The 25094-nt window shown below is 40.8% G+C and overlaps 1 protein-coding gene and 2 long non-coding RNA genes across 10 annotated transcripts in view; 2 read left to right on the top strand and 1 right to left on the bottom strand.

Moving 5' to 3' along the window:
• Positions 1 to 3338: 3338 nt before the first annotated feature.
• LOC112448020 (uncharacterized) lies at positions 3339 to 8239 on the bottom strand. The gene is made up of 3 exons (XR_003036293.2): positions 7783 to 8239; positions 6761 to 6849; positions 3339 to 5369 (listed from the first exon to the last, which is right to left on the bottom strand). It is a non-coding gene; the product is annotated as an uncharacterized lncRNA (long non-coding RNA).
• A 1362-nt stretch (positions 8240 to 9601) lies between these two features.
• On the top strand, positions 9602 to 14974 carry LOC112448125 (uncharacterized). 2 transcript variants are annotated; one of them, XR_009495978.1, is made up of 3 exons: positions 9602 to 10274; positions 10909 to 10996; positions 14834 to 14974. It is a non-coding gene; the product is annotated as an uncharacterized lncRNA (long non-coding RNA). The 2 variants fall into 2 exon arrangements; XR_003036518.2 differs by having other exon boundaries at positions 9608 to 10274; positions 10916 to 10996.
• A 9194-nt stretch (positions 14975 to 24168) lies between these two features.
• The window catches only part of TPD52L1 (TPD52 like 1), a 93182-nt gene continuing 92256 nt past the window's right edge, over positions 24169 to 25094 (top strand). For 6 of the 7 annotated variants that reach the window (XM_005210717.5, XM_005210715.5, XM_005210714.5 and 3 more), the window contains exon 1: positions 24391 to 24530. In XM_005210717.5, the coding sequence (XP_005210774.1) occupies positions 24512 to 24530 (19 nt within the window). In that variant the 5' untranslated portion in view covers positions 24391 to 24511. Of the gene's footprint in view, positions 24531 to 25094 lie in introns of all 7 variants that reach the window. The other variant, NM_001076033.1, reaches the window with a different exon arrangement.

Raw genomic sequence — 25094 nt, 5'->3', positions numbered from 1 at the left:
ACAGAAGCCCTTTCAACATCCAGAAATAGATCTCCCATTGAGCCTCTGTTTATCTCCTCTGACCATAAAAAGCAGCTGGCTCGGCAGGAAAGACTGGCGGCTGCAATTAACTCCAGGAGACCGTAAGCCCAGTCCCAAGCAACATGAGTAAAGGCTGCTCAAAGAACTTTTGGAGTCATGTTGCTAGCTCATTGCTAGGACCATTCGATCATCTGAGGAGGAAATCTGTGAGCTAAACACCAGACACATTACCACAACGTTTCCTGTAACCACCAGAGGCACTCAGAATCATTGCATTATTTGGGAGATGCTTCAGAATGACGATCAAATATCTACAAAATGATTAAATGCTGATGGCATTTTGTTAAATGAAAAGCATAAAAAAAAAAAAAAGGATTGCTTGATCCCATTGTTTTCCTCTTCCATGACTTTGTATTCAAACTTTTGCTCAATATTAGACTAATAGGGGCTCCCTCATAGCCCAGTCAGTAAAGAATCTGCCTGCAATGCAGGAGACCCAGTTTTGATTCCCTGGTTGGGAAGATCCCCTGGAGAAGGAAATGGCAACCCACTCCAGTATTCTTGCCTGGAGAATCCCATGGACAGAGGAGCCTGGCAGGGTACAGTCCATTGGGTTGAAAGAGTCAGACACGACTTAGCAACTAAAAGAAAGAGACTAATAGTAGTTGCAAAGAAAAAGCTGAATCAGAATTTTTAAAGCCACTGGAGGCAATAAGAGATCTGTATTGGAACATTTTACACTTCATTGCTAAACAATTACCAGGTCATTAGGAAACAATGGCAAACATCTCTCATATTTTTGCTAAGAGCCCTTAAGAGCACTATTTTTGTTGCTTATTTTCTATACAAATGAATTAATAAAGGCCTGGAAAATTGCAGTAATTTAATTCACTATATATGTGTCCAGGAGCAGAAACAAGAAGTATCAAGTGCAACCAAATGACCATCTGAAGCTCATTTCAAATTTATATTAACTTGGTATTATTAATATTCTTGAGCTCATGCTCAGTCGTGACTTTGACTCTTCACAACCCCATGGACTGTGGTTCGCCAGGCTCCTCTGTCCGTGGGATTCTCCAGGCAAGAATACTGGAGCAGGTTGTCATTTCCTTCTCCAGAGGATCTTCCCAACCCAGGGATCAAACCTGGGTTTGCACCTCCTGCACTGGCAGGCAGATTCTTTACCACCAGTGCCACCCGGGAAGCCCATTAAATAAGGCAAGAAAGGCCCCAAGTCTTTACCCCCAAAACTTCTCTGGGGCCCAACAAATGCTTTTAAAGCTACAGGTAGGCATTTTGTATTATAAAAGTCTAGCTCTTTGCTTTCATTGCATCTAAAATTTGTTTTTGTTTTTGTTTTTTTTAATTTTTTTTTTCATCAGTGTCTCTTTTGCTGTCTCGTACACAGGTTTATTGTTACCATCTTTCTAAATTCCATATATATGCGTTAGTATACTATATTGGTGTTTTTCCTTCTGGCTTACTTCACTCTGTATAATAGGCTCCAGTTTCATCCACCTCATTAGAACTGATTCAAATGTATTCTTTTTAATGGCTGAGTAATACTCCATTGTGTATACGTACCAAAGCTTTCTTATCCATTCATCTGCTGATGGGCATCTAGGTTGCTTCCATGTCCTGGCTATTATAAACAGTGCTGCGATGAACATTGGGGTACACGTGTCTCTTTCCCTTCTGGTTTCCTCAGTGTGTATGCCCAGCAGTGGGATTGCTGGATCATAAGGCAGTTCTATTTCCAGTTTTTTAAGGAATCTCCACACTGTTCTCCATAGTGGCTGTACTAGTTTGCATTCCCACCAACAGTGTAAGAGGGTTCCCTTTTCTCCACACCCTCTCCAGCATTTATTATTTGTAGACTTTTGGATCGCAGCCATTCTAACTGGTGTGAAATGGTACCTCATAGTGGTTTTGATTTGCATTTCTCTGATAATGAGTGATGTTGAGCATCTTTTCATGTGTTTGTTAGCCATCTGTATGTCTTCTTTGGAGAAATGTCTATTTAGTTCTTTGGCCCATTTTTTGATTGGGTCATTTATTTTTCTGGAGTTGAGCTATAGGAGTTGCTTGTATATTTTTGAGATTAGTTGTTTGTCAGTTGCTTCATTTGCTATTATTTTCTCCCATTGTGAAGGCTGTCTTTTCACCTTGCTGATAGTTTCCTTTGATGTGCAGAAGCTTTTAAGGTTAATTAGGTCCCATTTGTTTATTTTTGCTTTTATTTCCGATATTCTGGGAGGTGGGTCATAGAGGATCCTGCTGTGATGTATGTCAGAGAGTGTTTTGCCTATGTTCTCCTCTAGGATAAAATTTGTTTTTTATAAAACTAAAATAAATATTTCTAGGGTGCAGTTTCTACAATGTTTTCAACCCTTTATAGCTGATGGGTCCTTGCTGAGTACAATGAAAATAAAAACCAGTTACCGGAAAAGGTAGGAATAAGCAAAACCAAGCAGGTTGTGGTGGGAAATCAAATATGGAGAAGCAGCCCCCTTGGTGGGAAGGTCTCAGTTGTTTTCCTTGAATGTTTTGCTCCAAAGGCATGATTGTAGAGGACACAGCTGCAACAATTTGAGTTGAAATTTCAGAACTAAGAAGACAGGGCAGGAGGGGGATTGTGGAGGGGAGAGAGTGGAGAAGGAGAAATGAATGAAGAGAGGAAATCTCAGCAGAGAAACAATCTATTTTTAAAAGAACCAAATAAAACTCTTAGACTGGAAAAATGCAACATCTGGAAAAATTCACTGATTGAGTTCAGAACTATAAGAGCGATAGCAGAGTGAAGCGTCAGGAAACTTGAGGATAGATCACTAAAAATTATTATATCTGAAGAACAGAAAGAATTTAAAAAGTGAATAGAATCTTAAGAATCTGTGAAAGTGAAAGTCGCTCAGTCGTCTCCGACTTTTTGTGACCCCGTGGACTGCAGCCCGCCAGGCTCCTCTGTCCATGGGATTCTCCAGGCCAGAATACTAGAGTGGGTAGCCATTCCCTTCTCCAGGGGATCTTCCCAACCCAGGGATCGAACCCAGGTTTCCAGAATTGCAGGTAGATTCTTTACCGTTTGAGCCACCAGGGAAGCCCTGTGTAGGATGATATCAAAAATTATCATATATGTAAACTTAAACTCCTAGACAGAGAGAAGAAAGAGATTGGAGGATAGATTACAATTGGACACAAGAAATCTTTTGAGAAAATATTAACTTGATTGTGGTAATGATTTATACACTCGTGGAAACTCATTCAACTGTACACTTTAAATATAAAAGTTTAATGTCCATTCTATATCAATGAGACAGTTTAAATAATTTTAAACAATATACACATGCAAAAAAGTAAAATAAATGTTCTTACACCCAAGTAAGATTTTTGTTTTTTTTAATATTCTTTTTCGTATTTTCTAAATTCTCATTATATACATGTCTTTTTATATGTTGTTCAAGTTCTATGTTTTAAAATTGGGAAAAATTAAAATTATTTGTTTCTAAACAAGCAACTTTACTTTGCCAACAAAGGTCCATCTAGTCAAAGCTATGGTTTTTCCGGTAGTCATGTATGGATGTGAGAGTTGGACTATAAAGAAAGCTGAGCACCGAAGAATTGATCCTTTTGAACTGTGGTGTTGGAGAAGACTCTTGAGAGTCCCTTGGACAGCAAGGAGATCCAACCAGTCCATCCTAAAGGAAATCAGTCCTGAATATTCATTGAAAGGACTGATGTTGAAGCTGAAACTCCAATACTTGGCCACCTGATTCGAAGAACTGACTCTTGAAAAGACCCTGATGCTGGGAAAGATTGAGGGCAGGAGGAGAAGGGGACAGACAGAGGATGAGATGGTTGGATGGCATCACCGACTCAATGGACAGGAGTTTGAGTAAATCCCGGGAGTTGGTGATGGACAGGGAGGCCTGGCATGCTACAGTCCATGGGGTCACAAAGAGTCGGACACGACTGAGTGACTGAACTGAACTGAAATAAGCAACTTAGTTTAAATATAGTATTACTTATCTGGTTTTATATTTGGATACTTTCTATTAAAGTTTTAGAGAAAATTTAAGTATTATATTTGTCATCTATTGGATATGCTGTGTGTTTAGAGTGTTTCTTGTTTTATTTTATTTGAAATAGCATGCCTCTTATTAAGTTTTGATTTGTGGCTATCTGAAAGACAAGGAAAACACAAAAATGCATAAATCAAGAATAGCTGTCTTACCGTATTTAAATGGTTCAAACCTAAGCCAAAAAGAGTATATTCCAATCTACTCAGTGTATATGGATTAAAATTACCTTCTGAGTTCATTATTAACTTTTTAAAGTTTTATTAATGAAAATCAGCAGGATCACCATGTTTTGTTATTATGACAATTGTTTCCATAACCATTTTAAACATTGCATAAGAATTTTGTCTGTTCTTAAGCATATTTCTTCTAGTATGTGACTATAAGAACTTATATTTTGTGAATATGGGCAGAAGAACTAGTTTATTAAGTAAATGTTTCTTTGTCTCTGATAGTTAACTGATATATATAAATGTTAAAGAGAAGAAACTCAAGGCAATTGATTTTATAAACCATTGTATTGCCACTATTTTCTACTTTTTATAAGGCCACTTGGGTTTTATCACATAACTTTTTTTTAACTAGAAGTTACAAATTAAGAGCCAAATGGTTTTAATTTGCAGTTAAGCTAAAAAGAAAGCAAATTAAGTGTTTTGTAGACAAAAATTTAACTAATAGCCTATTTGGTGTTGCTGACAGTGATTACATTTCATCAGCTTATTATCATCATATTGCCTTAGTAATAGGCCTAGGCTCAGGCTGTGCCCTCCAAAACAGCAGAGCCCAAGATCAGATCTTGCTTGTAGGTAATAGTTTATTCTGGCATGTGAATCTGAGAAACAAAAGCAAGCAGCTGGGAGAATGAAACAGGAAAGGAGAATGGATTTATCAAAGGCTGCATTATCAAGGCACTGTTGCCTCTGCAGGCACCTCGCCTCAATCAATCCTCGAGGTCCCTCTGAAGAGCTAGGTAGAATGTTTCTCAAATTGTCCACCCTAAAAACAGAAGAGGAGATGTTTATCCACCTGCTCTGATTCCCATTAGTTGAGGGTTGCTCCGTGGAACAAAACTCCATCATGCTTCCATGTAGGTGAATCTCGAGGGCTCAGCAGTCTCTGCACGGCATCCAGTGAAGCAGCAGAGAACTTCCAAGACGGAAATCGGAGGAAGGAGCTGTCAGATCGCCCTTGCCAGCAACTGACTGCCCCTGTGCAGCTGAAGACGAAGGACGGGCTGAGACGTGAGAGCTTAAGGGGTAACAGTGCGGCATTCTAGGGATAAACATACCAACAAAGAGGAGAACCAAGACAATTTGTTAGGCTAATCCCATTAGCCTCTGATACACAACACACACACACGCACACACACACGCGCGTGTGTGCACGTCCTGACATTGGCGTCCGTCGGATTTCGAGAATCAATTACGTTCTTCTCTTCCAGACTCTACGTTCGGTAATATCAAGTCAGGAGTTTCAAATCAGCAAAGATGTGAGTGTTTTGCACTACTGAAACTGGCAGGCTTTACATATCAGAGGAGTTTTGTTTGTTTCTTTAGTGGGAGTGGGGCGGAGCTGCTTTGCCAGCATGCCACCACTATCTGTATGATGTGTGTATGCAGGTGCTTGCACATATATAGACACACATGACAAAGCGTTCACTTACTTGTAAACTGTAAGGTAAACAATTTTGGTAAAATAATAATAAATTTAAAAGAAGTACTATTTTGATTTCAAAATAGAAACTATCATAGGAGCCTTTGTATGAAGGAATAAACTTGAAAGCATCAGTAAAATATTAATGCACCACCTACCTAAACACAGATTAAGTGGGGAAGAAAGAAGAGAGCCTAGCTGAGATAGTAGCCATATGACAATCTGCTATGGCCTGACTGGTGTACACATGAAATTTCTCAGACTTTCGAGGACTAGACACATAATACAAGTAGCCCTCCAATTCTTTCAAAGTTCCTGATTTTTTTTTTAAAGCATGTTTTAACATTCAAATAGCCATTTGGGGGCTAAATTCAAATTACTGAATTCATTGTATTGGTTATAACTTCTTGTAGTTTGAAAGATCTTACTTATAACTTCGGATCCACAAGTTTCAACCAATCTAAAGGATGATCTGGTTACCAAAGGTAGCAAAGCTTGTCACAGAAAAGTATTAGTTCAAAGGGCCAGAACATACAAAAGGAGAAAACTTCTGCAAAAGCCAGTGCTTCAGTTCTGCGGTTATCTTTTCTGTCAGGAGCCAAACGTAAATTCTATTTACATTTACCCCAGGCTACTTATTGGTAAATATCCTAATGTAGGACTATTACTACATTTAAAATTTCACAATTTAAATTTCTTTCATGATGTTTCCACTTTAGAATAAACTTGAAATAGATGCTTCTTGTGGGAAACACTGTTGAGTGTTCAGCATTTCAGCTGCTGGTGAAATGCTGTTAGCAGTATAAGTATTAGCTGAACCAAGATGTGATTATTAAAGTCATAATAATGAAAGTGATTACCCTCGAATCTCTCTTTGGTTCTCCCGCTCTTTTTTAATATATAACTCTGTTGGTCCTGATACAAAGATATTTAATCTTTGCCTTTCCAAAATGACCCAGAGTCATGTAGCTAACAATGACTTTAGATTAGTTAAATTAAATTATTCTTACCTCATTACGTGTTACTTCATTGTATAATCAACTGAATTTAGTATCAAAGGTGAATTTACTTAAGTTGATCCTTCCCTTGCTTTATTTTTCTGATAAACATAAGAACATTGTAGTAAGTGTCCAACACTTATATCAACTTTTTTATAGCTTACATGATGATTGCTTTTAACGCTTAAACCTAATACCACACTGCTATAGGAGAGGTGAAATGAAAATGCTAAATGCTATATATTTAATGGGCATGAAGAGAAAGATGCATTGTGAAATGCTTGAGAAACTTTTGACTTCATGAAATCAGAGGCTTTAATTTCAGACAGACTTACCTCACCAAGAATTGCCTGACCATATAATATTGGGCAAATTAATCTCTCTAAGCCTCAGTTTCTTCATTTATAAACAAGGAATGCAATATAAACTAACTCTCAGAGCTCTTGAAAATTATGACTAAGATGATCTATATCAAAGCTCAACACAATGCATGGAATAATGTTAAATTCAAAAGATCAAATCAAAACATTATTTTCAGAAATAATTTCATCTATAAAACAGAGATAATAGCTCATTTCAAGGGATATTGTGAGGAATAAAATAGTTTACATGTAAATTGCCTAGAAAAAATGCTTAATATAAAGTAGATAATCAAGAAATGATAGCTGTTATCATCATTGGATTTATTGCCACTGAACCAAGTTCTTCTACATGCTTGTTTTATAGAGCTTATAATTTGGAGCCCTCTGGTGTTCGTATCGGGCACTGCACTTTTGAATCAGTTGGTAGAGTTACACGCTTAGATCGGTTATTTCCTCAAACTATATATTTACATACGGTTTTGTCAATCCAAAAGACCTGTTACTTATTTAATATTTTAATTTAACTTGACCTATTTCTTAAGGGAAAATAAACATATCTCCTAAACCAGTTTTCTATCATAATAAATATTAAAGCAATATGTTTTTAACATCTGTTAAATACATAACTATTAACATAGAACATTGTAATTTGGGTGCCAACCAGAATTATACCTCATACAACACTTGAGAAACCTCATTTTATATCAACAGATTTCATTATATGCACGGTTGAAAAAATCTTAAAGAATTATGAGACGTTAGTTTGATGGACAAGAGGACAAAGGATTTTTTTGAATAGAGATTAAAGTACATGTAAATGCAGAGGGCTGTGGAAGCACTTGCCTCGTGGCAGAAACTGCCAGCGGCTGGACGTTAGGTCCACGTGAGAGGTGGGCGTGGCCACATCAGGGTCGGCCTCCTGTGTCCTGGGGAAAAGGGAATCCTTTCCTGTAGAGTCATTATTTTCCCAAGAATTGAGTTCCATGCTGCTGCTGCTGCTAAGTCGCTTCAGTCGTGTCCGACTCTGTGCAAACCCATAGACGGCAGCCCACCAGGCTCTGCCGTCCCTGGGGTTCTCCAGGCAAGAGTGCTGGAGTGGGTTGCCATTTCCTTCTCCAATGCTTGAAAGTGAAAAGTGAAAGTGAAGTCGCTCAGTCGTGTCCGACTCTTAGCGACCCCATGGACTGCAGCCTACCAGGCTCCTCCGTCCATGGGATTTTCCAGGCAAGAGTACTGGAGTGGATTGCCATTGCCTTCTCCGAGATTTTAGTGAATACTTCTCACCATCTCTCAAAAAGAAAATGCGCGGGCGCGTGCGTGTGGTGTCAAGTTTGCAAAAAGCTGAGTTAAACCAAATTACACAATATTTTTTTTATTTCAGAGGTTGTCACAAGCACTGTAAAACTTTAAGGGGAAATTAAAATGGTAATCGGAGAAGGCAATGGCACCCCACTCCAGTACTCTTGCCTGGCAAATCCCATGGACAGAAGAGCTTGGAAGGCTGCAGTCCATGGGGTCGCTGAGGGTCGGACACGACTGAGCGACTTCACTTTCACTTTTCACTTTCATGCATTGGAGAAGCAAATGGCAACCCACTCCAGTGTTCTTGCCTGGAGAATCCCAGGAACGGGGGAGCCTGGTGGGCTGCCGTCTATGGGGTCGCACAGAGTCGGACACGACTGAAGCGACTTAGCAGCAGCAGCAGCAGCAGCAGCAGCAGCAGCAAAATGGTAATATGCAGATGTCGTAACCGTGTTTGATTTTCGGAGTCGTTTAGTTTTTGAAATGTCTTGTGAGAAAAGTAAGAAATGCCCTGGGATTATGGAGAGTCCTTTTTTTATAAAGACAGTAATAACATGATTAGATTTGTATTTCAGAAAAATCATGGGTAACAGTATGGTGGCTAACTTGACAGAAAAAAAAAAAAAAATGAGGCTGCCAAATGTGTTAGATTATGGCTGGATCACCCATGTGCAATGCTTAGTTGCTCAGTCATGTGTGACTCTTTGAGACCCCATGGACTGCACCCCGCCAGCCTCCTCTGTCCATGGGGATTCTCCAGACAAGAATACTGGAGTGGGTTGCCAGGCCCTCCTCCAGAAGTTCCCAACCCAGGGATTGAACCCAGGTCTCCCTCATTGCAGGTGGGTTCTGTTCAGTCTGAGCCACCAGGGAAGCCCTGAATCACCCATAGTACATGTAGAAAACACAACACAATCACTACATATGTCATGAATTTTAAACTATAATAGTGAAAAATAATTTTAGGGCAGTACAAATTTGAAAGCAGTAATTTATGCCTGAAAAGAAAAAGAGACTAATTAAATAAAGTAATGGAGCTTATTGGAAGGAATGACAAAACCTAAGAGATAAAAAGAAAGGACAGAAGAAGAGACTTCTTAGAATGTCAGAAAAATATTCCATGCCAAGAAATTAGTACAACAGTAAATATATCTGAGTAATAGAAAATAATCATGATGATAGAATAAAAGGTATACTAGATGTTAAAAAGTAACAAATTATAAAAAAGTATTTCTTTTTTATTTTAATAATTATTTTGTGTACTTTAAAGGTTTCTTGCTGCTTTTGTGGAAAATGACAGATGGAGGTGGAATACTTTAGCTTGTGAAATACAAATCAGTTGTGGCTCTTACTATAATTATGAGTTATCAAAACCAGACTGTGTGTGAGTGTATGTATGTAGTGAATGGTAATGTTTTGGCAAAAGTGAGTCGGAGATAGAAAGAGGTGGAATAAAAAAAAAAAAATCTCGTAAGGTAGAAAGCAAAACTCCTTGAATATTTCAGAGGAATAAAAATGGAGGAAAATCTTTTCCAGAGGATATTGAATTTCAAGCAGGTTGATGGATCCTGTTTGCTTTCAAACTGATTTTTTAACCAGCATTTAGAGCAGTCGCTCTATTCATTTGACAGTTATGGGGAATAATTACTCATTTTCCTTATCGAACTGGTTTGAAATGCCTCATTGTGTGAGAGTTCCTGCAGCTTGTCAGATTGTGTTAATTTTGTTCATTTTTCTAGTGACTATTTTAAACTGTTGACCCAGCTCATGAATACAGCAGCTCTTTCCTTTCTCTTCTGAAAAAGGTGATTGGGTAACAGACACCATTGGATATGCAGAAAATGAAGCATCCTGATACAGAGGTAAGTCAATATTTTTAAGAGAAAGTCAACATAATTTTTTCTTCTTTTCAAATTCTTCCATTGATATTATGTGACATTTATTTCAGGTGACTTTAATCAATTAAATTTTCTTTTTAATTTATATGTTCACTGAGTATTCCCTAATACTATTATAGAATGAACTGTGGTTGTGATATTTTTAACTGTTCCAAGGAATGGAGGGAAAGAAAATTAGAAACTAGGAGGCAGTCTGGAGTCTACGTTAAGAACACAAGTTGAAAATTTAATCTAGGTTCATAGTCCCGCTCCATAGTTCTTAGCTGTCTGACCTAAGCCAGTTTCTTTGTCTGAAAGATGGATGAAGATAATACTTCTCTCCAAAGAGATTTTATGCATATGCGAACGATTATTGTATTGTTGTGGAACAGTCTAAAATTACATTGTTAATATTAATTTAATACTATTACTTTGGGTTTTATTTTTCAAAATGAAAATTAAAACAAGAGCCTGATAGTATGAACCATTTGGTACTCCGGATTCTCCTTGGGTTCCACCAATTTATCCAACCTTATCTATAATTAATTCCCAGAATTAATCCCCCAGTTCAACATGGCTGGTCTTGTTGGCCAAGCTTCCTAACTCCCAATTTCTTGAGATTCCAGCTGGATCATCCCTTCAAGGTGGCATTCTGTTTACTCATCTCAAACAAAACATCAAGCACAGGGTCCTAATTCCCTTTTAAGGTATGTGCATATATGTATATATATATATGATCATAAATTAGTGATATTAACCATTTGTAAGAACATGTTTGCTTTTTAACAACTGCCTTTTAAGTTATCTGGAAAACTGCCTTGTGGGAGAATGTCAATCATCAAGAGTTAGGAGTAATTTTTCGCAAAGAGCTGTATTGACGTGGTGAAGAATCTGCCTGCCAATGTAGGAGATATCAGAGATGGGGATTCAATCCCTGGTTGGGAAGACCCCCTGGAGGAAGGCATGGCAACCCACTCCAGTATTCTTGCCTGGAGAATCCCAGGGACAGAGGAGCCTGGAGGACCACAGTCCATGGGGTGGCAAAGAGTCAGACACAACTGAAGTGACTTAGCACACAGCATAGCACGAAACACTCCAAGTGGCTGCCTGTCCACTCTGCCCATTTATAAGCTCATCCTAGATCAATAGGATAATACTTATATGTGCAGTCATTGCTTCATCAAAGATCAGAAAATAAGGAAAACTAGGAATGAGAAAACCTTGCATTAGTAAATTTATATTTGGCAATTAAAAACCTCTAATTCTCATAATATGATAGACCAGAGATCCTAATACCATCCCACAATAAAAAATATAAATATTCTTAAACTATTAAAAATGTTAAATACACTTTTTAAATGAAGAAAAGGGGCTAAAAAATAGTAGGGGAGATACAGGACAGGAGTGAATTATGAGAAGATGTCTGGGGAAGTAAGCTACCTTGGAAGCATATGCAGATTCTTATTTCTACTCAGAGAGAAATTTATAAAAAAAAAGGTCTTCTAACTACAAAAAATGGGGAGCCAAATGGAAGAACAGTCTTCATAAAGTGTAGACTCAACAAAAAATACAAGGAACCTAGGAATAAATATAACAAAGTTCAAAGACTTTATTAAGAATATGGTAGTTTAATGAAAAGGTCAGTTTTCATTCCAATCCCAAGGAAAGGCAATACCAAAGAATGTTCAGGCACAATTGCACTCATCTCACACGCTAGCAAAGTAATGCTCAAAATTCTCCAAGCCAGGCTTCAAAAGTAAGTGAACCATCAACTTCCAGAAGTTCAAGCTGGATTTAGAAAAGGCAGAGGAACCAGAGATCAAATTGCCAACATCTGTTGGAGCATGGAAAAAGCATGAGAGTCCCAGAAAAACATCTACTGCTTTATTGACTACACCAAAGCCTTTGACTGTGTGGATCACAATAAACTATGGAAAATTCTTAAAGAGATAGGAATACCAGACCACCTCACCTGCCTCCTGAGACACCTGTATGCAGGTCAGGAAGCAACAGTTAGAACTGGACATGGAAAAACAGACTGGTTCCAAATTGGGAAAGGTCAAGGCTGTATATTGTCACCCTGCTTATTTAACCTATATGCAGAGTACATCATGTGAAATGCCAGGCTGGATGAAGCACAAACTGCAATCAAGATTGCTGGGAGAAATATCAATAACCTCAGATATGCAGATGACACCACCCTTATGGCAGAAAGTGAAGAACTAAAGAGCCTCTTGATGAAAGTGAAAGAGGAGAGTAAAAAGTTGGCTTAAAGCTCAACATTCAGAAAACGAAGATCATGGCATCCGATCCCATCACTTCATGGCAAATAGATGGGGAAACAGTGGAAACAATGACAGACTTTATTTTCCTGGGCTCCAAAATCACTGCAGATGGTGACTGCAGCCATGAAATTAAAAGATGCTTACTCCTTGGAAGAAAAGCCATGACTCACCTAGACAGCATATTAAAAAGCAGAGTCATTACTTTGCCAACAAAAGTCCGTCTGGTCAAAGCTATGGTTTTTCCAGTGGTCATGTATAGATGTGAGTTGGACTATAAACAAAACTGAGCACCAAAGAATTGATGCTTTTGAACTGTGCTGTTGGAGAAGACTTTTTTTTTTTTTTTAAATTTTTATTCCTTTATTTCTCATGTGTTCCCCATCCTGAACCCTCCTCCCTCCTCCCTCCCCATACCATCCCTCTGGGTCGTCCCAGTGCACCAGCCCCAAGCATCCAGCATCGTGCATTGAACCTGGACTGGCATCTCGTTTCATACATGACATTTCACATGTTTCAATGCCATTCTCCCAAATCTTCCCACCCTCTCCCTCTCCCACAGAGTCCATAAGCCTGTTCTATACATCAGTGTCTCTTTTGCTGTCTCGTATACAGGGTTATCATTACCATCTTTCTAAATTCCATATATATGCGTTAGTATACTGTATTGGTGTTTTTCCTTCTGGCTTACTTCACTCTGTATAATAGGCTCCAGTTTCATCCACCTCATTAGAACTGATTCAAATGTATTCTTTTTAATGGCTGAGTAATACTCCATTGTGTATATGTACCACCGCTTTCTTATCCATTCATCTGCTGATGGACATCTAGGTTGCTTCCATGTCCTGGCTATTATAAACAGTGCTGCGATGAACATTGGGGTACACGTGTCTCTTTCCCTTCTGGTTTCCTCAGTGTGTATGCCCAGCAGTGGGATTGCTGGATCATAAGGCAGTTCTATTTCCAGTTTTTTAAGGAATCTCCACACTGTTCTCCATAGTGGCTGTACTAGTTTGCATTCCCACCAACAGTGTAAGAGGGTTCCCTTTTCTCCACACCCTCTCCAGCATTTATTATTTGTAGACTTTTGGATCGCAGCCATTCTGACTGGTGTGAAATGGTATCTCATAGTGGTTTTGATTTGCATTTCTCTGGTAATGAGTGATGTTGAGCATCTTTTCATGTGTTTGTTAACCATCTGTATGTCTTCTTTGGAGAAATGTCTATTTAGATCTTTGGCCCATTTTTTGATTGGGTCATTTATTTTTCTGGAGTTGAGCTGTAGGAGTTGCTTGTATATTTTTGAGATTAGTTGTTTGTCGGAGAAGACTCTTGAGAGTCCCTTGGACCGCAAGGAGATCCAACCAGTCCATCCTAAAGGAAATCAGTCCTGAATATTCATTGGAAGGACTGATGCTGAAGCTGAAAGTCCAATATTTTGGCCACCTGATGCGAAGAACTGACTCATTGGAAAAGACCTTGATGCTGGGAAAGATTGAAGGAGGAGAAGGGGATGACAGAGGATGAGATGGTTGGATGGCATTACTGACTTGATGGACATGAGTTTGAGCAAGCTCCAGGAGTTGATGATGGACAGGGAAGCCTGGTGTTTGCAGTCCATGGGTTGCAAAGAGTTGGACATGACTCAGTGACTGAACTGAACTGAAAGCTTAATTGAAAGATATTGAAAGACATAAATGAATGGAGTTGGCTACTGTGGTCATGGATGGGAGATTCAAATTTCTTTAACTTTATCCATAGGTTCTATGATATTTTGATCAAAATTCTAGTATCAGTTTTTATAGAACTTGTCTTGCTAATTCTAAAATGTATGTGAAAGAATAAAGTGCTATGTATGGCCAAGACACATTTGAGGAAGTACAAGCTAGAAGTTGTTCCTGAGCAGATTTGCAATTTAGTATAAAATACTGTTAAGATTCTGCAGTATTGTCCTAAGGATAGATACACTGATCAATGGGATGGAATAGATATTACAGAAATTAAACCACATACATATTGTTTAGTCTTGATAAAACCACTTCACAGATTTTCACTGTAGATTTTTTAAAGGTTTGAAATGAACTTAGAACAAATCTGTATATATGAACAACAAAAGAAAATTTAAAGTTTTTTTAACATAAAATGTATTTGCTTGAATTTTGTTAATGTAAAATGTAAATACTTCCTAAGTTAATTATGACAATATTACATGGGATATATTTGACTTGTGAATTTTTCCTGTACTATTTGCTTCATCAATAGGAAAGTTCCCCGGAGAAACAGATTTCTCTTCATTCATGAAGAAGACTTACTACAAAAAAACAAGAACTCAGAGACAGCTCATGAAAATGTTTTTTTCCTGAACAATTTTCATATATGTTCATTTTCATTCAAATTGTTAAATACTGCAATATTAAATTAATAGAATATTTGAACAATTGAAGTTTATAGTACTTCTAAGAATTTTTCAATTCCAAAATAGTTCTTAATTACTTTGGGGTTTATTTTTTCTTCTTCCACAAATATATTGGCACTATACAGTGTATATAAAATATACTGGGCTATATACAATACTTTAAATCAATTTTAAATTGCTTTCTTCCATGTTATAGTTTGAAAAACCACAAGTTAATTCTACTCACTCATTCACATCCCTAGCAGAGCTAATTTGATTGACTCTTAACTAAGACAAGCCTACCTACCAGGCCAGGTCCTTGAATTTGACATAAACTAGTATAACAGAGGGGCTTCCCCCTGTGGCTCAAGTGGTAAAGAATCTGCCTGCAGTGCAAGAGACTCAGGAGATACTGATTCAATCCCTGGGTCAGGAAGATACCCTGGAGGAGGAAATTGCAATGCAATCCAGTATTCTTGGAAAATTCCATGGACACAGCAGCCTGGTGGACTACAGTCCATGGACTCACAAAGAGTCAGACATGACTGAGCACATACACATCTCCAATGTAACAAAGGTTACGCTGACATGTTCTTATTGACCTACTGCAGTTTTCATGATCACTTTGTGTTTCTATAACATTTACTTAAGACCCAGTTTAGATGATCTCAGGCTGCCAAAGTCACTCTGAAGTTTAGAAAACAGCGATCGTGGTCATGAAACAATCCTTTGCCATTTTGCAGTGTTGTCTGTGATCTATCCTATGGTCATAGACAACAGATGTGGACTGTCATTAAGATTTGCTGTGTGGCTCAGGAAACTCAAACAGGGGCTCTGTATCAACCTAGAGGGGTGGGATGGGGAGGGAGATAGGAGGGAGGTTCAAAAGGGAGGGGATATATGCATACCTATGGCTGATTCATGTTGAGGTTTGACAGAAAACCAAAAAAATTCTGTAAAACAATTATCCTTCAATAAAAAAATAATAATAAAAAAAAGATATCATCCAGATTTCTGCTGAACCAAATAAATGAGCCTCCTGGCTCCTGTAAAACTATCCCTCAGGACATTATCAATAATCTCTGTGACATTCTACTTAACCTTTCTCTAATTTTTCAATGTCATTTATAAACAATGAAGCCAGAGTGTACACTGTGTTCAAAAAAGCATGGCCCGTACCTGCCTTTCTGCTTTTGTTTTACAAGAATGGCATGGTCATATCCATTTATCTAGAGGTCAAACCCTGACAAAGACAGCCACTGGATACCCAGCCACTAACCACAAGAGCCATCTCACCAGCAACAAGCCGTTCTGGAGCCTTTTGTAATGAAATTGTACTTTTCAATAAACAAATCAGAAATCCTCTAAGGAATGAGGGAAAAACACAAATAATGAGAGAACTGACTGTGTAGTAGAGACCTTGTCTTTCCATCCCGTCCTCTTTTGGAGCTTCCATACTTTCATCACCCTGGCCATGTCCTGTGCTGGCCTAGCTCTAGTTGGCAACACACTCCCTTTCTCTCTTTCCTTAGTGCTACTGAAAGAGTTCAACATTTTTGGAAACACAACAAACACTAAACAGAAACACATAACCAACAAGGACCTGCCATATAACACATGGAACTCTGCTCAGTGTTATGAGACAACCTGGATGGGAGGGGAGTTTGGAGGAGAATGGATACATGTATATGTATGGCCAAGTCCCATCCCTGTTCATCTGAAACTATCACAACATTGTTAATTGACTACACTCCATTACAAAATTAAATGTTTAAAAAAAAACACAAAACACCAAGCAGAGAAAAAACTACCCCAAAAAAACAAAAAACAAGAAGATACAAACAGCCTGGAAATAGCCGACTTTGGCAAGCTGCAGGTTTTAAATCTAAGAAAACCAAATGAAAGAAAGTGAGAGTGAAATGTTGCTTGGTTGTGTCCAACTCTTTGTGACCCCATGGACTATACAGTCCATGGAATTCTCCAGGCCAGAATTCTGGAGTGAGTAGCCTTTCCCTTCTCCAGGGGATCTTCCCAACCAGGGCTCGAACCTAGGTCTCCAGCATTCTTTACCAGCTGAGCTATCAAGGAAGCCCGATGCTACCTCTCAAATGACTGGTGCAGGATTAGGCTTCTTTCTTGCCAGAGTCTCGGATTCTTTGTGTCTGATGGGCACATTCCAACCTGAAGGCCCATATAAGTGATGCCTTCCCCATCCTCTTTGTTATCCGTCTCCCGAGAAAAGAGGTTGGGCTAAGAATGCTGTCACTGGAAGGTCAAGTGTGTACCTGGGCAGAACTGATATGGACCCATTTGACCTCAAGAAAGAGAATGGATTTCTAGCACTTTCCTCATGCAGACGTACAGAGAAAACCACTGGGATCATTCTGCCTCCTCTTGCCTTCTCTCCTCAGGAACAAGGTAAAGCCCCTCTTAGTCCTTTTTTGGACCACAGTGTCTGTTCAGGCAGCAGATAAGAAATGACTGATGAGAAGGGAAGAAGACGACAGGAAAGCTCAGAGCAGCTATGTGTGGAAATGAAGGGCAAGAACCCCTTCTTGCTAGGCCCAGAGGCCCTCCCTATACCGAGTGTGCTAAGTCGATTCGGTCATGTCTGGCTCTTTGCAACCCTATAGGCTGTAGCCTGCCAAACTCCTCTGTCCATGGGATTCTCCAGGCAAGAATACTGGAGTGGGATGCCATGCCCTTCTCCAGGGGATCCTCCCGACCCAGGGCGCAAACCCACGTCTCTTCTGTCTCCTGCACTGGCAGGCGGGTTCTTAACCACTAGCGCCACCTGGGAAGCCTCCGTGTACTGTGGGGGCCTCCTTACCCACCCAGGGTAAGCATTTCTATTCATATGATTCTATTCATAATGACCTGCAAGAAATAAAGTCATGGCTCTTACCTGGGGGCAGCTTGGCCTGCCAGAAGACATTTGACAACAGGGAGACATTTTTGATTGCTCAAACCGAAGAGTCACTACTGGTGTCTGGCGTCTCGTGAACAAAGGTCAGGGAAGCTCCTACCCATCCTATAGCACAAGGAAGGATTAGCAAGTGAAAAATGGCAACAGGCCCTTCCCTGGCAGTCCACTGCTTAAGACTCTGCCTTCCGTTGTGGGGGGCTGCAGGTTCGATCCCTGGCCAGGGAGCTAAGATCCTACATGCCTCATGATCAAAAAACCAAAACATTAAACAGAAGAAATATTGAAATAAATTCAATTAAAGACTTTAAAAATGGCAACAGGGTTGAGGTTAAGAAGACCTTAGAAAATTAATACATTTTAAATGTATTTTAGAGATTGATATTTTAAAATGATTCTACATTTTAAAGCTTTAAAGTCTAAAGGAGTAAGTTTTAGTATTTGTGTATACTAATCCTCAGGGTACAATTAAACAATATGCCTCTTTTCAATGGAAAAAATATACCTTTATCCTCTAAATTCTTTGAACATCTATGCATAATTTATGACCCAAAGAACACATTTAGAAATTTAGGAGGAACTTAGAAAAAGCAAAATCTGTACACTAGGTTTTTTTGTAAAGGATTTTACATAGTCTGATCAATTTATTGAGGAGTTTTTGAGGGATAAACATATCTCATATGGGGTATAAGGAAATTCATTGATATTTTCCTACACCACTTGGAAGGATGGGAAATTCAAGGTGATACCCATTCTATCCTAACATTTCTCAAAGCTATTTGGACATTAGAGTTCCCCAGGGGATTGTCAGGGCCAAGTCTCCTTGCTCTGCTGGGAGGAGGGAAGGACAGGGTGAGATGCACAGACAGCCCTATGTCTAAGCTCTCCTTCAAACTTCTCTTCCTTCCCCAACTCCCCTGGAAGGAGGGACAGAAAATTCTTGCTTTGTCTGCTCACATTTCTTTTTCATTATACTCTGTTTACCCAGGTGGTGACTTTTTAATCTGAAAACTCAAAGTTTCATATCCTTTAAGTATTTAAATTTTAGTTTCAAACACAAGCTTTAGCATCAGATAGACTTAGGCTGAAATTGTGACTTTACCATATTTTAGGTACCTGTGCTTGATTTTACACTCTAGGAACAATGATAATTATTAGTAATAATTATAGTGAATATATGTCCGTATGTGTATGTGTGTATGTATATATATATACATATTAATATATTCATCTTCAGATACTATGGACAGTTTCTAAAACAGTCATTCTCAATCTTGGAAGCGTATCAATATTACCTAGAAAGCTTTCAATATTATCTAGGGAGCTTTCAAATCTAAACGTCTGCAGAGTGGGAGCCAGGTGGTCGGAAATGTTTCAAAGCCCCTTCCCTGTGTTGTGAGGGTGCACCAGTGGGCTGGGAAACACTGCTCTGGCCCCAGAAGATAGGAGGGAAAGAACACATTAATTAACACTGCAGAGAGCATCCTGCCACAAAACACCACAAATACCGAAACTCAGGCGCGGAGACGCACAGAACCTGCCTCCTTACGTGTGCCTGTGTGCTCGGTCACTCAGTCGTGTCAGACTCTCTGCGACCCCGTGGACTGAGCCCGCCAGGCTCCTCTGTCCATGGCATTCTCCAGGCAAGGATACTGGAGTGGGCTGCTGTGCCCTCCGCCAGAGGATCTTTCTGACCCAAGGACTGAACCCACATCTTCTGTGTTGCAGGTGGATTCTTTACTGCTGAGCCATTGCGGAAGCCCCCTCCAGTTACACAGCTAGTACTTTTCATCGAAAGTACTTGCATCAAAAGGCATCAAAAGCATGTTCTAAATGACCTAATCAAAACATGGGCCAAAGAACTAAACAGACATTTCTCCAAAGACATACAGATGGCTAACAAACACATGAAAAGATGCTCAACATCACTCATTATCAGAGAAATGCAAATCAAAACCACAATGAGGTACCATCTCGCGCTGCTCAGAATGGCTTCGATCCCAAAGTCTACAAACAACAAATGCTGGGGAAGGTGTGGAGAAAAGGGAACCCTCTTACACTGTTGGTGGGAATGCAAACTAGTACAGCCACTATGGAGAACAGTGTAGAGATTCCTTAAAAAACTGGAAACAGAACTGCCATACGACCCAGCAATCCCACTGCTGGGCATACACACCGAGGAAACCAGAAGTGAAAGAGACACATGTACCCCAGTGATCATCGCAGCACTGTTTACAATAGCTAGGACATGGACGCAACCTAGATGTCCATGGGCAGAAGAATGGATAAGAAAGTTGTGGTACATATACACAATGGAATATTACTCAGCCATTAAAAAGAATGTATTTGAGTCAGTTCTAATGAGGTGGATGAAACTGGAGCCTATTATACAGAGTGAAGTAAGCCAAAAAGAAAGTCACCAATACAGTATATTAATGCATATATATGGAATTTAGAAAGATGGTAAAGTGAAGTCACTCAGTCGTGTCCAACTCTTTTCAACCCTATGGACTATAGCCTACCAGGCTCCTCAGTCCATGGAATTTTCCAGGCAAGAGTACTGGAGTCGGTTGCCATTTCATTCTCCAGGGGAATCTTCCTGACCCAGGGATTGAACCCAGATTGCCCGCATTGCTGGCAGACACTTCACCCTCTGAGCCTATAACAATGACCCTATATGCAAGACAGCAAAAGAGACACAGATGTAAAGAACAGATTTTTGGACTCTGTGGGAGAAGGTAAGGGTGGGATGATTTGAGAAAGTAGCATTGAAACGTGTATATTACCATATGTGAAATAGATCACCAGTCCAAGTTTGATGCATAAAACAGGACACTCAAAGCTGGTGCACTGGTATGACCCAGAGGGATGGGATGGGGAGGGAGGTGGGGGGGCGGTTTAGGATGGGGACACATGTACACCCGTGGCTGATTCATGTCAAGTATGGCAAAAACCACCACAATATTGTAAAGTAATTAGCCTCCAACTAAAATAAATAAATTTTTTTGAAAAAGCATGTTCTTTAGTGTATTAGTAAGGATCACAGTCAGAGTGGCATAATTTATCTGTCTTTCCTATTTGTACCTCAAATTTCTCTGCTCTGCCCATCTCCCAAGGGCTCCCTCAGCCCAGGTCAGAGTGTGGTCTGGGGCGTTTTAAGTGACCCAGGAACTTATTTAGGCAAGACTGTTGGTATACCATCCCTTTGTCCAGGTAAGATTCCCACGGCATCTCCACCTCTGAAGAAAGATCAATTGTGGAGGAGTGAACAGCTTTTCATTAACATAACCAAACACACACCCATTGTTTTCCAGGTGGATTATCTACAGAGACAAAGAACATAGGGGTGAAGATGGCTGTTTTCCTTAGCTTTAAAGAAGTGAAGGAAATTCACCATCCTAAGTGCCAAGAAAAAGGAGGGCGTAAACACAATCTCCTTTTACTAAACCATTAACCTGGTTAATTCCTCCATCCTTCAAGACTCAGCTGAGGCAAGCATCCTCAAAGAAACCTTCCTTTGTCTCCTCCCCCATCTGAGTTAGGAGAGCTCCCTTATTTGCCCAGGTGCATACTTGGCTTAACTCTGTACTGTGTTATATTATATTTATATTACATTATATTTTTATTATATAATATAATATTGTATTATATTTTTATTATACTGCACTGCTTGATAGAGCATCTGCCTTCTCATGAGTCCATGAACAACCTGGGTAAAAAGGGTCATGCCTCTTCCTGTACCTTTAGTATCTAGCACAGTCCTTGGCACATAGATGATCTTCAGTAGCTGTTTCTGAATCAATATCAATATTCCCTTATTATGAACAGTGATAGAAGACATCAAGAGGGCAGACCTTAACATTTTGTAAATCAGAAAAATGAGTCAGAGCTTAGAAGAAGTTTAGATGACTCAAGGTGGAAAGTCATTAACTATTTTTAGCTCCTTTTAACTGCTAGGAGTCAACTCTAGCCTGTTGTTTAATCTCCAGGGTAGAGAGGACCGGAACAATGAAATAGGCTCTGAAAAGTGATTTAATCACCGATTCTGATTCATCCTTTGGCACATCCTTGTTCGATATCTCCAGAAACCATTTAAAAGCCATGGTTGGTGTTCTATAGAGGCATTTTAATGGCAATGATTACAAATCAGGGACCTCTTCAATATAACAAGAAACGCTGATGTGTTTATACATGTTCCAGGCAATTATGAGTGCTCCTCTTTCAAGCAAAAATGTCTCTCTTAATGTTTATTAGACTATATTCTGAGAGTAACTATAGAAACTACTAGTTAGTTGTTTATTCAATAAATCATTTTATAGCTATGAATCTGTATAAGGCTCTTTGGCAGGCAATGAGAGGCTCAGTATAAAGACCCACATTGGCAACGCAGGAGACCTGGGTTCAATCCCTGGGTCAGGAAGACTCCCTGGAGAAGGAAATGGCAACCCACTTGCCTAGAAAATTCCACTGACAGAGGAGCCTGGCGGGCCACAGTCCATGGAATCACAAAGAGTCGGACGTGACTGAGTGACTAACACTTTCACACTTTCAATATGAGAGACCCACACTGGACCCTGACAGACTTTACCATCTAAGAGAGGACAAAAAAATAAAAACAACTGAACAATACAGCAAATCATTCAAGACAAAAAGTAAGTAAAGACTACACTGTATTTTGCAGATGAAGATGGTATAGGTGGGAGGAAAAGTTACCGAGACAGCTAAATAGCTGAGGAGGTGCGGCAGGAGCTGATATTTCTTAGTCCCTGCCATGCTTTCTGGTCACATTGCCAGGTCAGGTCAGGCTGGGAACAGAAATGTAAATTTCTAGTCCTTTGTCTCAAAAATGTGACTGCTTCATCAACCTACAGGTACAGCCCATGGGCTTCAGATTAGAAAAAGTATACAGTTGATGCTTTTTATTGGCAGATTCTGTATCTGCGAATTTGCCTCCCTACGAAAATGTGTGATACCAGAATCAATAGAGCACTTCCATGGTCCCTCCTGGACAAGGGCAGAGCCTTGAAATAGCTAGGAGGACTGGTGTATACCTCCTAGCAAAGGAATCAAAGGCTAACCTCCACCTTCTTCTTTCAACCTTCAGATGGTACATAACTGCCCTTCTCACAGACTATAATGAAGGCTAAAATGAAGGCTAGTTCTACTATTTAAAAAGGCCTCCACGCCTGGTTGGCGGTATAGTGGTGAACATAGCTGCCTTCGGAGCAGTAGAACTGGGTTCAATCCCCAGCCAACGCAGCAGGCTGGTCTCTGGGGCTTCCCAGGTGGGGCTAGTGGGAAAGAACCCACCTGCCAATGCAGGAGACTAAGAGACATGGGTTCAGTCCCTGGGTTGGGAAGATCCCCTGGACAAGGGCATGGCAACCCACTGCAGTATTCTTGCCTGGAGAATCCCACGGACAGAGGAACCTGACGGGCTAAGGTCCATAGGGGCGCAAAGAGTCTGACACAACTGAAGGGACTTAGCACGCATGCGCGCACCCACCAAGCCTGGTGCTGAAGAGCCGTGGGGTATCCTAAGTGCCTGAAAGCTGTCTGCGACTTAGGGAGAAATGCAGATATTGAATAAGCTTCAGAAGTTCTGTTCACATTTCCTAAGTTAAATAAGCTTAATAGTGCTGTGGGCTGGGAGTGTTCATTATTAGTGAGTGAACAGTATGTATTAAATGAGGTATTTTTAAACAGAAACACACATCAAACAAAGTTATATACTAATCAGTTGACAAAAAAATATTGAGTCCAGAGGTTCAGAGGAACCTACCACTGTATCCCTTATTGTAAAGCCCCCTTCCTTCCCCTCTTCAGGGCATTGGCTGTATGCAAGCCCATGGATCTTGCCATTGGTCAGCAACGGCATTCATAAGAAACTGTCCCATAAACACACACACATACACACATACCCTTTCATCTCCAGTATTCGGACACTAAGTGTCAACAGTGGTACTTTCTTCACCTAGGATATTGATTCCTAGTCGTTTCTCTTTGTTCATGATTGATACCCTTTTCCTTGATTTAAACGTATACATAATTTTACCCTACATGCTCCATTGCCTAAGAGACCACTTGAGTGTATAAGGGCCACTGTTTAATGATTTATCAATATTCGGGTCTGTGAACCGGCAGACGATTCTGACGATTGAGACCTCGGTAGATTGGACCTCGGTGATATCCAAAAGAAAAATATTTTTATGCTTGTGGATTATTTTAATGAACTATAGAAAGTGGGTATCAATAAATGTATTTACAAAAAAGAAAATTGAAAGCACCGCGGACCTCAAGCCGGCTTTAGACATCGCTGGGCAGAGCACGCGCCCTGAGCCCGGAGCGCGCGCCCCCGGCCCGATGCCCGAATCGGCCGGCAGGTGGCGCCCAGCGGTGGGCTGCACCCCCGCGAGGTCTGGGCCAGGTAGACTGGAAGGGGCGGAGGTAACCCGGAGCGGGCAGCGGAGGCCGCCCCTCGGCCCCCACCCCCTCCACGCCGCGCTCGCTACACGCGTGCGGGGAGAGGACGTGGCCAGCTGCGTTCCGAGATCCGGCACCGCCGCTGCTTCTCCGCCAGGCGCCGGGCGTCCCCGCCACTCTCAGTCCTAAGTCGGCTACTATGGAGGCGCAGGCTCGAGGTGAGTGGTCGCCGATCGCCCCGAGGGTCAGGCCCTAGGGCTCCCAAAGGCCCTTTCCCCTCATCACCTAACTTTGCTCCCCGGCCGAGCGGATGGGTGACCTCACCCCATGTGTCCACCACTCTACTCCTCCCCGCGCCTGAGGGACAATTCCTGCTCCCCCAAACTCAGGATGTGCTGTGGGCTGGGGACCAGTGGAGAGGACCCTCGACAGGAAACGCGCCCCCGGATTGCTCGACTTCTTTCCCAGCCAGTCGCGCTCGCGCTTCCTACACCCCGCGGGCACCCGCAGGACCTGTTGGGCAGGGTCCGGAGAACGCCTTTCGTCCCCTTCTTCCCGCCGGGAGTAGGGAGGGGCCGCGACGACTCCTGCAGTGCACGGTGGGCTCGCGTCCTGCACCTCCCGAATCCCGGGCTGAGCGCAGCGCGCGCCGAGGTGCTAGCTCCATGGAGACCCCGGGTCTCCCGGACACGCGAGGGGTTTGCAGCGCGGGGACCTGCCTTCCGAGACCGGGGAGTGCGTTACCCGCCCGCTGATTTTCGCAGCTCGACGCGAGAGTCCCG

The sequence above is a fragment of the Bos taurus genome, chromosome 9, assembly GCF_002263795.3.
Source record: "Bos taurus isolate L1 Dominette 01449 registration number 42190680 breed Hereford chromosome 9, ARS-UCD2.0, whole genome shotgun sequence".
Classification (NCBI taxonomy): Eukaryota; Metazoa; Chordata; class Mammalia; order Artiodactyla; family Bovidae; genus Bos; species Bos taurus.
The sequence above is the reverse complement of the archived record's forward strand: the minus strand, read 5'-3'. Positions and strand labels throughout refer to the sequence as shown.